The sequence below is a fragment of the Sander lucioperca genome, chromosome 12, assembly GCF_008315115.2.
Source record: "Sander lucioperca isolate FBNREF2018 chromosome 12, SLUC_FBN_1.2, whole genome shotgun sequence".
NCBI lineage: Eukaryota > Metazoa > Chordata > Actinopteri > Perciformes > Percidae > Sander > Sander lucioperca.
The window spans coordinates 37,460,204-37,472,789 of NC_050184.1; the positions used below are offsets into that span (position 1 = coordinate 37,460,204).

Below are 12,586 nucleotides of genomic sequence, written 5' to 3' on the forward strand. Positions count from 1 at the left end.
CTTGTGTAATTGCCTCACAGTTTTTTCCCCTGGTTGCAGATCGTTTGTTGGTTTGTTTTTGCTAGCTGTCTCTTTGTATGTTTCTTTAGGGAAATTGCTGTGCACAGTGACATTGACTCTGTGGCAACAAATTTACTGGATTTTTTTGACCAAGCTGGTACACAGATTTAATGGATCCGTATTTGCTGTTTTACTGGAAGAATTCAGCTTCAAGTGATATCCAGTGTAATCCACCCAAGCTCTATCTTTTCAGTGTCACTCACCCCCTGTAGGCTTGAAAGGTTTCTGTAAAACATTTGCAGTTTGTAAATATTAACTGTGGATCCAGTTGAATCAATTTAATGTTAGTTGATTACGATGGTTTTTATGGGATGAAAAGTTTCAGTGGAGGGCAAAAACCTGAAAATGATCAAAGCAATTTTACAAACTAGTTGTGTAACATAATTCACCATTTTTGGATGAGAATCACTTTGACATGATCCTCGTCAGGATCTCAATTGCAGCTCTATTGTCGAAAGACTAGATACAGTGGAGTACAAACTGTAATTCACAATATAATGCACTTGTAACAATTTATATTTATTATCTTATGTTGTCATATGTAATTGTTATTCATATTCATACTTTGATTATAAAGGATATATATAATATAGTAAGTGTGTTGAAACAAAAACTGGCACATCAGGTATTCTTCTAGTGAGGGCACTATGTGCTACACTGTAAGTCCTGTGTGCTTTGGCTGCCTCAGTACGGTTTGTCATAGCCATGTGCTTGTTGTGCATGCTGCCGTTAAGTGTGATTCCAGAGAGGGGCAGGCCTGCCTGTCACCCTACACAACATATTCATTTGAGCTGACAGCAGACTTTATGGGAGTCAGTCAGGGGCTGGCATGGAACCCGAAGAGCAGGAAGAAAAGCAGGCTTTTATGCTAAGAACAAAAGATCGACAGGGGATCCAAATTTAAGGTCATTGCATAACTACAGGAACTGAGGGATGGGGGATGGTGGGGTCCAATGGTTGAGGTGTTGGAGGGAAGCACACACTGGGAGAGAATGTTTTTACATCACAACCCTGATGCCTAGTGCCGGTCAGACAAGTTAGTGGAACCCAGAGCCGCAAGCAAGGGATGACTGCACTCTGTATTGGGGGAATGATTTGAAGGTGACACAGGCAGTGATGCATTACCTAAATCTACACTGTGCTTAGGGAAAATGTGTAATATTGTCTTTGCACAAAGTCATATTTCACTGCAAAGAGTGCATGCTGCAATAACAGTTTCAAAAAAGCTGAAGAGAAGTTCTGCATTATGTCTCATAGTTTATGTTTTAAGCATGATAAATCCCAGCACTCATTTCAGTATATGACTCTTATAAGAAACTAAGCAGATTAAGATCCCTGAGGACACAGTGATGATATACACTGTTAGCTGATCACAGTTTAGTGCAATAATGTAATTATCTTCACTCTGCCCTCTAATAGATGTGAGGGTTGTAATTTTCCCTGTTTTTCTTTGTCTGTTATCCAAGCTTCTTACATTGTTCTCACTTGCAGTGCTTTGTCTCCAAGGCTGCCAAACTCACTGAAGAATATGTGCTATCCCAGTGAAGTGACATGTTCAGTTTTTTTAAATATGATAATTATATTCATCCACTCTATAGCTATACTATACTATAGCACCTGTTAATGATACTTTAGGGTGAATAATACCTATTTTAATCGAAGGAACATTACAGATTGTGTTATCCTTATTGCTATGTAACATCACCATATTTCCAAATTCTTTATTCACATGTATTTACTTTTCTTTGTGGTACCATAATTATGTTTTTTGTCTGAGAAAGGAAATGGTTTCAGAAAGGTACCTGCAAATAAAAAAAGGAAGTGGTTTCACATTTCTATGTTGTGGCCCCTAACAGAGGATTATCATTTTATAACGTCATCTATGTTTTATAGAAGTTTTAAAGAGTCAAATGTGGTAGGAAAGGTCAGTTGCAGGGGCATAGATCTTATCTTTTGCTCAAATACAAATCCTACCAGTTGCATATTTTGTTGTTGAGAGCAAGAAGGCACTTTTACTCAAGGCGAGGCAAGAGCATAGGAATTTTCTGGATTAAGTGTGATAACAAAAGCATGAATTGCTTTGTCCAGATGAGTAAATCATAGCATTTCATTTTAGAAATGTGCTTTTGTTTAAATAGAGATAGTAGATCTGTCAGCCTATTTAAACATGAAACAACACCAGTCCCTTGATATAGGCTTTGCGATGACCGACCACCTGAATGAGGGCAGCCTTTTTAGTTAGTTAGAAAGTGGCTCCAAGAGGCTTTTTTTGTAATTCTGGATATGATACATATGCCTACCAAATTTCATACAGTACCTCGACATGAAAGTTAAACAAGGGGGCGTTAATGAACGCATTTGCCACAGCCAAGGCCAAGACCCATATCAGATTGCAATTTTCACCAAGTCAGACAGGCGTACCAGTTTTCACAACTTTTTGAGTAGCCCAAGCACCTAATTTCTACGTTCAAAGACAGAAAAATAGGAAGAAGAAGAAAGAAGAAAAAAACATTTGAATTTCAATAGGGCCTTCGCCCCCGACGATGTCGATGCCCGGGCCCTAATTATAGTTGTGCCAGTAAATAATTGATATGCTACAGAAGCATGTGAATTGAGAAGTAATGAAGCCGAAAGCTCGATGCTCTAATGCAAGTTAAGGATTGAGATAAAGTGGCCTGTGTTAACTGTAAACAAACTAAGTTTTGATTTCCTAGACAGGGTATAAATTAACCCAGAACTAGGGCTTAGTCTAAAATAGTTTATGATGTTTTTGAAAATTGCTTTCTGAAACAGATCTTACCTTTGGATTAGTTGCTTCCTAACTAAAGAGTTGACAACTAAACAAGATAACCACCTGTGTTTGTCCTTATTGGTGAGCCAGGGAAAAAAGATTTCATTCCATAAACATAAGTGATTATGACAAAACAAATAATTCTATAATTCTAGAATATAATCAAATAAATATAGTACTGCACCATTCACATTGAAAAGTACATTTCAAACATACTGTTGTTGAAGTGGCTATGTGTACCTTTCAGTTTGTGTTGATTTCAGCGGCCCCTTTGGACAAAAACTGTAGTGTTTTTACCACACTTGCTGTCGTAATGGTCTAGGAGGTCATATAGTTGCGATGAATGTTTTGCTCAGATAGATAATCATTCATTTACAATAAGAGAATATGTTACAGATGCGTTGTTGCATTTCAAGTGTTGCATACAGTAACTTAGCCTACTTTAGATGTATCGTAAGCTAAACCGGGTATCACTGTCACTGTGTCATGAGCCAAAGCAATAAGAGATTGTTGTAGCAACCAACGTAATAATAACTTAGATTAATATAGCGCATTTCATGAAACACAATGACGCTTTACACAGGTACAGGGGGACAAGGGAAAAGAAAATAGTAGGCCAACACAAACACGGGCTAAAAGGAATAAAACGTCTGCGCTAAATGGGGGACGTAACTTAGTCTAGGCTGCTGGCGTACAACCACCTCGCGCAAACTAAAGTTATTTTATGAATGAAATGGACATATTACATAGGCCAATTTGGGGTCGGTTTTGAATCATTTACAATCCTGTAATTGTCTCCATTTGTTGAAAGCCCGACCGAGTGTGACTTGCTTTTGCCCGTTGTCTTTCACTTTCCCTTTTAGCTTTTAGTTGTTCTTTGTTTTCTTTTCTGTGATGGCCCTGCCCAGTGTCAGCCATAACACTGTCAGCCAAGAACAGACAACTTCTAAAATAAAAATAAAATACAATTAGGCCTATATAAAGAAACCTTTACCTGGCTGGATACATTAACACAGGCTTTTCTGGTGTTCAGCCGAAATCTGTGACCCTTGAGAATGTGTGCTCTGTAGCGCCGTCTACCTGCCGAAAATCATTTTGTGACTTTGCGGGAAAAATCGGACCCGGGCAGAAGCATTAATAAAAACTATATAAAAAATAGAATTCTTTTCACTGTCTCATTTGCTGGTACTGGTCATTTATGATCATCAGAAGGAACATTACACAGTTTCAGAAACATTTAAAAGTTACATATAGTCACTATAAGGACTGCTATTGTAATAATAATAATAATAATAATAATAATAAATTTTCTCAGTTCGTAACTCAGTGTTTTTCTAAGGTTTCTGGCTATGGTCTCCCTTTTCAAGCTGTGTGTTTCATGCTGTCATGAAGTGCTTATCTAGATGGTGGTTAATTTTCATTGAAATATGCCAAATCTAGGGCTGTTCTAAGTCATTAAGAGAACCATTTCAAATAATCTGGTTTAAAAGGCCACTTTAGTTTATCTGGGGGAAACCAGACCAAAGATCCAAGACATTTAGTTGCTAAAAGAAGATAGTTGGTCACTGTGTCCCAAAGATTAGTCAATGCTATGAAGTACTCTAAAGCAGAATGGAATTTCTCCAAAGCTCCCTCTGGCTCAAAATAAATTATTAGTGTTGCTGCATCTTTCTCTAAAACCTACAGAATAAGTGTGTGTGTGTGTGTGTGTGTGTGTGTGTGTGTGTGTGTGTGTGTGTGTGTGTGTGTGTGTGTGTGTGTGTGTGTGTGTGTGTGTGTGTGTGTGTGTGTGTGTGTGTGTGTGTGTGTGTATATATGAAAAAAAACAAGACAGAAGAACTTCTGCTGTATTATTTTCCTTCAGATATGCACAGTAATGCTCTGCTTCCACTGACAGATGACACAGGAAATGGCTACTGCCAGTATGAGGGGAGCTTATTGCTTATTGTAATACACTGCCAACAACTTCCCAAACTGTAGCAGGGAGTACAGGGTTCATCTCCATTGTCCCTCCTGCAAAGTTATTTAATCCTCCATATTGTCCTTTCTATTTAGTGTTCTGCTGCTGGTCCCTATTCAGCTCCTGCCAAGGTATTACTGTGTTGTGGAACTCAAACAATTCTTTTCTGGCTGTGTATTGCTGGTAGTTGTTTCCAAAGAGGTATTCTGCTGCTGCCTGGTGAGGGGAAAGGTAGGAGAGTGTGTGATGGAAAGTAGCGTTCTTGTCTCTTCCATCTTTTGGTGGCTGCAGTGTGTAGACACCTGGTTCCTGGGATTGCGTACCACACTATGTCAGTTGATGAGTTTATCTGTCTGTCTGCTCAATCCTCAACACATCACTTTCTGTCAAATATGCTTACATGTATGGAGAGTTGCAAAGACACCAATTTGTGCAGTGTGTACCATTCAGATGACTTTCACTATGACTTGTCTTTTATACTCTGAGAAAACTGACAAATGATACATCCTTGGCAGCTGTTTCATTTCCAGTGTGCATTGCAGTTTAATCTTGGTACTGCAGTTTATGTAGAAATCCCCAGGCAGTTTATTGAATGTAAATCAGGCTGGCTTAGAGGCTGAGGCTGTAGGAGGGCTGCTAATATGGTAGCATCCCCCCAAATGGCAGAGCTCCCCCTCTCCCCTAAGCCAGATGCATTAGAAGCTAATTCTTTGTTCGATTGTGGCACATTTTCCACACAGGCTGCTTTGGTAGGATCATTATGGAAGCTCTTGTCACTTTAAGGTACTTGTTTTAACCGTGTTACATTTTATGATCTGTGTGTGGTTACTAATCTATTGGATGGATAGAGAGGACTTGGAGGGAATGCTTGTGATTTTCTTCAGGGAATGCCGACATGCAGGCAAATGTTCTCCCTCATATGTCTTCCTGCACATCCACACTTCAATTCATTTAAGGGCATGTCTTGTAAGAATACGAGAGAGCTGTATTTTTACTTTCCTTTTAAAGTGCTCATATTATACTAGGGGTGGCACGGTTCACAAAACCCACGGTTCGGTTCGTATCACAGTTTTAGGGTCATGGTTTTCGGTTCTGTACGGTTCTTGTTATTTTTTCTTTTAATCTTTAACACTCCAGAAATCTACTTAAGCATATGATATTTAGCTTAATTATCCACAATGTAGGATACATTATTACAAAAATAGTTGTATCATGTAATCATGCACAAACTGAATTTGACTTGACTTTAAGCACATTATTGGGACCATCTCTGAGGAAAGCTAGGTGAGATTTTGATACAGCAAGAGGGAAGACATTGATGATTTCAACAAGCTTTTCATTTATTTGGCAAAAAAAAGAGTGTGTATTGCCATCTACAGGAACTTATGTGCCTTTTTAGCACACAAAGATTGAAATATTACAGAATATCAATTGAAATAACTTGCATTTATCAAACTGCCAACTTCAGTGTAGCAATTACAAAAATTGTATCCTTTAAAAGAAAAAGAGAGGAACTCTTAAAGCTCCGTCTTTTGAATAAGTCAGAATACGTAACATAACATAATATATATTTTTTGTATAGTTCTTTAAAAATAAAAAGGAAACTTGTTTTGGGGAGAATAAAATTACTCTAGGCTGAGTTTTCCTAGTAACCTTACCAAAAAGGCTCAGGATGCTGCAAATTTTTGTATAATATGAAAATGGCTGGTGGATTTAAGACAACAAATAATAATTTATGAATTAATCAAATTTAAACATGTCTGTCAGTGGCTTGTAGATCTTTACATTGTTAGTTAATTTCCTATCCTGCCCTGGGCTGGGACACACATTCATATGGTTTGATAAAGTACTTATTGGACTGTAACTTATCATTGCACTTACAATAACGAGCGTAGCTGTCCTCAATTTTATTTCATTCTGTACGTCTCATCTCCGTTTTTTCCTGCATCCACTGTGTGTGTTTGTGTGTGTGCGCGCGTCAGTCGCGGGGGGGGACCTGAGCAGCCCCACCCGCTGCAGAGAGCCGACAGGATTGAAACAGCAGCCGTTTCAGCGGCTTTAGAGTGAAAAAACGCACCGTACGTTGATGTTGAAATGTTTACAGGACGGTCTAAAATGTTTTGCACGGTCTTTCGCTGTATGTTTTGTTGGTAACTTGTCCCCACCTCTTCTTTCGCGCGAATGGGAAACGCACTGTCTGAGGTCACATACGGGCACCTGACGGCACGAGGCTACATTGCGCATGCATCGAACCGGCTCTGGACGGAGACCAGTGAAGGATATAAGAAGCACTTTTCTGGTGATGGCTGAGTGTTAGTGCGCAGCCTCCAACTGAGAGAGACGACGTAAATGTGACGTGAGCAACCTGTCTGAAAGTTGTAAGTCTTCTGGTAGCTGTGCCAAGAGAAATCTCAATCATTACGAATCTTGCAGAGATGGAGAGCATAGGTATATGTAAGGAGATAACATAGGCACAGGCTAATTCTTGCTAACTAAAATGCTAGTTAACATTAGTAATTAAACTTAAACAGCGAATGTAAGTCGAAACTGCCTGCAAGCTTCTCCTGTACTATACGGTAATTCCTCTACTATGCGACAGTAAGTCGCGTGGTTATGACACAATTGTTAGCCTATTTTTACAAAAACGTCTGCTACGGAGCCATAACGTGAGATACAAGGTAATGGAGCCTTTTATACATTGTCGTGTTTCTTTAGAAATAAACAATGGACAAATAGAATCTTTAAACGCTTCAGATGTAAAGTTATTCGCTGTCAAAGTGGCGCCAAAATGAATGGCAGTCAATGGAATGCTAACGGGAGGTGATAACTCGTTAGCATCAAGATGGCGCCATAGGAGCTACCAAGGGGGTAAGCTTCTCCTCGGACCGTGAACCTCCTATGGCGCCATTTTGATGCTAATAAGCCATCACTTCCCGTTAGCATTCCACTGACTGCCATTCATTGTGTCATAACCACGTGACTTACTGTCGCATAGTAGAGGAATTACCGTATAGTACAAGAGAAGCGCGCAGGCAGTTTCGTCTCACATTAGCTGTTTAATTACTAATGTTAACTAGCATTTTAGTGATCAATAATTAGCCTGTGCCTATGTTATCTCCTTACATATACCTACGCTCTCCGTCTCTGCAATATTCGGAATGATTGAGATTTCTCTTGGCACAGCTACCAGAAGACTTAAAACTTTCAGACAGGTTGCTCACGGCACATTTACGTCGTCTCTCTCAGTTGGAGGCTGCGCAGTAATGCTCAGCCATCACCGGAAAAGTGCTTCTAATGGCCTTCACTGGTCTCCGTCCAGAGCAACGGGATCTATTGGTCCATTCTTATATACTGTCTATGGGAGCTACGCGTTCCGGGGAGAGGCTTACCCCCTTGGTATGAGGGCATGCCATACTAGCAGCTAGGCGAGCATTATAACATGTGTTACAAAGTGACGCACGGTCGTCATGGAAGTAAAGGCTGGACTACAATAGAGCTGTTTGGAGCAGTTTGTGAACAGTGTTTTCTCTGGAAGGTGGTAAGTCCCTTTGGGGTGAATTTTGGGCTTTTTCACTTTGTAAACCTACAGCATAACATGCACAAAAAGATATATAACACAATAAAGGAAAGGGAAAAAGCCAAAAAGCATAATGTGAGCACTTTAAGACCTAATAAGCTCCCACATATCAAGTGGATGTGCATGACACAAATATATAACATACTGAATGTCAAGTCAATTATATTTTGTTATTTTGTTACCCTTTATCCTCAGAGACTCACTTCAGATAAGGAAAAAGCATTTTGGCCGCATAATATTCAGACTCTGTGTATGTCAGATTTTGAAGGAGGCATCTGAATCAGGTTTGCAGCTTTGGCTGCACAAATTCAGATACCATCCTCTCAAAGCCTCTCACAGCACCGTACATAACCCCGCAGAACTCTACAGATCGTTTCCTGTGAAGGCGGTGAACTTTATTTTCTCTACTTCTAGTGTTTTTCTAAAATGGGTCAGCAGATGTTAGAGGGAGAGAAAGGTAAAGCTAACTGGAGGAGGAAAAGGAGGAGGAGGAGAATGAAGAAGAAGAAAAACAGCCAAAGCAAACTGTTTGCTCTGCAGTGTGGGCTGAGTGGAGAGATAGAGAGAAGAGTGGGAGAGAATGAAGGGAAGAAACGGCATCTACTATATGTTCTAGTGTGACGCTGCTGGCAAAAAAATCTCTGCTTTTTCTGGACCAGAGGAGATCACGTTTTGTCCTTTGCCCTCCACACACCTTTAGATTCAATGTCATTTTCTAATAATGTTCCTATCTACCAAATGATCACATTTGCAGACCATGTTTCATCGCTCTGCCATACTGTGCACAGTAACTGCATGTGTGTGTGCACATATGTCATGTGCATAATATTTGGCTCTCTGGGAACATTCCGTTTCTCATGTGCTAAAAAGTCATACTGTGACAGAACCCTTTATCTATCAAAGGATCACTACAATTTTACATTTCAGTGTAGGATTTACCTGTCGCAAAACTAAATTGACGTGTAAAAATAAAGATACAAGGTTTTCTAAATTGACCTTTTAATGCGGATTGATGATACTGTCCTCTTCACAACAGGAGAGAAATCAGTTGAAATATCTGAAGCCTACTGCAGTGAATAAAGGCAGCCAGTTAAATATAGATTTGGTGATTTTCTTCATTTGGACATTTGCTAACTGTTCAGGAAGTTTTCTGCTTTTGGTCTTGACTGAGATCTTTCCAAGTGTGATTTATATCTACAGTGTAAAGGGTCCACAGCTAGGGGCCTCACCCATAGCCACAGTCCAACCATATACTGTAAAAACTGCCTGTATAGATGCTGTTGTAAATAGTTTTATCAAGCCAAATACACACATTTTAAATTCATGACATTTTTTTTATGTTGAATTTAAACAGTTTCATTTTACCGCTCTACGTAAGTTATTTGTTTGAGTTTGACTTTATATTTTGCTTTGTATTACTATGTTTCCTTACATGTGTTTTGCTTGTTTTCCAGGCTCACACAACAGGGTTAACCAGTGTCCGGTAAATGAACACGGGTGCCTGGACCTGGATGTGTGTATCCATATGAGCAAAGTGTGTGATGGAGTCCCTGACTGCTCCGATGGCTGGGATGAGGGCCCTCACTGCAGAGGTAATAAACACACAAGCATGCACACACATCTGCTAACTCCAATTTTCTGCCAAACACACTCAGAGATAGTATCTTTTTCTCTCTCTCCTCTGTCGCACAGAGACAAGAGTGTCGGCCTTTGTTGTGGGTCAAAAGTGACCAGTCAGCTTCTCCTCGCAAGCATCTCCTTGTCTTCGCATCCCAAACTATAATCTCTATGCAATAATCTCCTCTAATAGGCCCTTTAAAGAGCTGGCCTGCTGTGACTTGTGCAATTACAATGGAATTTCTCTTTCTGGGGAAAAAAGTCATTAATTTATCAATCAGCTCAGCTATGAGGCTGTTTCCCCAATCCCTGCGGGAATGATGAGCATTCAGCCCGGATGCAGCTGGAGAAAATCCCATCAAATCCTCTACTATTAATTAGAGTCGATAGTCGAAGAATGAGTGATGGAACATATTGGGTCCATAGTGTCGGTCTTTGTTGCAGCAGACAAAGGCGCAAACACTGGCCGCCTACAGAGGATTGCTTCAGTACTCAGCAAGGCAGTCCTCAGATATAGCTGTCTGAAGTTCTGCCTGTTTATAGTTGCAATAACTCATGTTGGGATACATAATTATAATTTCTGTTGTGCACACCTGTGTGTCTGTCTCTCCATTTTGCTTGTTTTAGTAGTGATGCACTGCTATTCAGTATCAAGATCCCTTTCCTGGAATATGAAATCACTTAATCAAATATTTACTATCAGGCCTCGGTGGACCAAAGTCCTGGGACATGGGTTGGTCTGTAATCTTGGATCACTTTATCTCTTCTGCTAATTTCAGACCAAAGCTGTAATTGGTTGTGGGCTTGATGTGTGTGTTTTTTTAAATCTATTTACCCTTTTTTATCTTGATCTATCTTTATCTATCAGTGCGGCGATATCAGTTTCACTTTATGTGTTATAGTGTCTGTTTTTCTATTCTATTTGTATTATTTCTTTTGATGTAATATCTCTACATCTTATTCTCCTCTGTACACATTACGCCCATGCAATAGAGTGTTTTCTTATTGGACCACCCTGTATAGGTAAAGACTGAATGAATAGCTCTTCTATGCAGAGTTGAGTTATTATATTAATTAGTTGTGCATTAGTCAGAGTATTTAAGTGTGATATGGTTTGCCCGGAAGAGCAGGAGTACTGTTGGGCTGATGAAGTGGACAGTTGTACAGAGTGGGTGAGAGTGTTAGTATCCCATACGCTGGTCATCACTGCGAGACAAGCCTTTACACAACACAGTAATGATGTCATCCAATCACAACATGCGCTGCTTGTCCCTGAGGACACAAGTCCAGCTGTCCTCAGTAAAGCATTGGTCACACACCTACACGTTCATGGGCTTGTAATGCATGCATATACTCAACACGTGCACACAAACATACACTCACAGTCAGATTCTTGCAAATACACACCCAAACACACCCATTACCCCACACACACAAACACACCAGCAGTGTGTCCCGAAGCTTTGGCATTGCTGTTTGTGAGCTCCCCTCTTTTCAGGGAAAGGCCTGGCCTTTCACAAGCATCCTAGTGTTTGCTTGTTCAAACTGCCAGGTTGTGCAAGTATACCTGGGCGCTGATGCCTGAAAGCAAACTTTGTCAGTCGGCGTGTTCAAGTAATTCTGCCAAAGTTGTTGACATGAGTGGTTAGAAATGGGAGCGTAGCAAGGTTAGGCAGGAGTTTTATCTCGCTCAAATACATTTTTGCAGCATTTTCATACTGTGTGGCAAGGTTTGGGATTAGTTGCTGTGGTTTGTGTATACAGTAGGAATGACAGCAAGGTAGTAACCAAGTGGACTCATTGGTGCTGTGATGGATGATAAAGTTAATACAGGCAATATGGTTCCAAGATTCCGATACAGCACTTAATCTAACAATTGATTGAAACTTGATTTGTATTTTTGACTCTTTCAAAGTAAAAACAAATCAGAACATGCATATATTCTTATGCTGTCATTGGGAAAGAAAATGTTTTAAAGTCCTGAAAACCTTTTTTCTTACTATAAGTGAGAAAATAGGTATTACTGTATGTCAGCTACTGCACGGAATTTAAATATCAGAACACTGGCTGGCAGTAGAGTAGCCCCAGTTTGTGCAATACACTTATTGTACTGTAGCTGCGGATAGTGTTGGCAAGCCTGATAACAATGTTACCCTTTAAAAAACATATTTGATTGCAAAAGAAGGGAGTATACAGTCTCATATTTATAAAAGGGATTGGCCCTTGGTGCCTTGCTCAAGAGTATGTAAAAGGCACATGTTGAGAATGTTTTCTCAACTTGTCTAAGTTTGCTTGTCTAACTTTATTTGCCATCCTTTGGTCAAAACACAGAGTATAGTTCCAGGCCTATATTTAAAAGGCATTTAAAAAAAAACAAAAAAAAAACTAAATGTAGCCTTTTCAGACCATTGCCAGTTAAGTTGTTTTTTCTTTCATATGGGTGAAAGTTGAGTCTTCTCATTGATCTGTAGGCCTGCATTTGTCCTTTCTCTGTCATCTTGTGGGTGATGGGGCCTCTGTTGGGGGGCAAGGCTGTTTAGACCTGCCTCCCTCAGAAGTGACTGATAGGTAAGAGAAAATG

The 12,586-nt window shown here is 39.8% G+C and overlaps 1 protein-coding gene across 2 annotated transcripts in view; it reads left to right on the forward strand.

The window, feature by feature from the left end:
- Nucleotides 1–12,586, forward strand: part of lrp1ab (low density lipoprotein receptor-related protein 1Ab) — a 94,318-nt gene that overhangs the window by 18,954 nt on the left and 62,778 nt on the right. For both annotated transcript variants that reach the window (XM_036008230.1, XM_031283342.2), the window contains exon 3: nucleotides 9,843–9,980. In XM_036008230.1, the coding sequence (XP_035864123.1) occupies nucleotides 9,843–9,980 (138 nt within the window). The remainder of the gene's footprint in view (nucleotides 1–9,842; nucleotides 9,981–12,586) is intronic.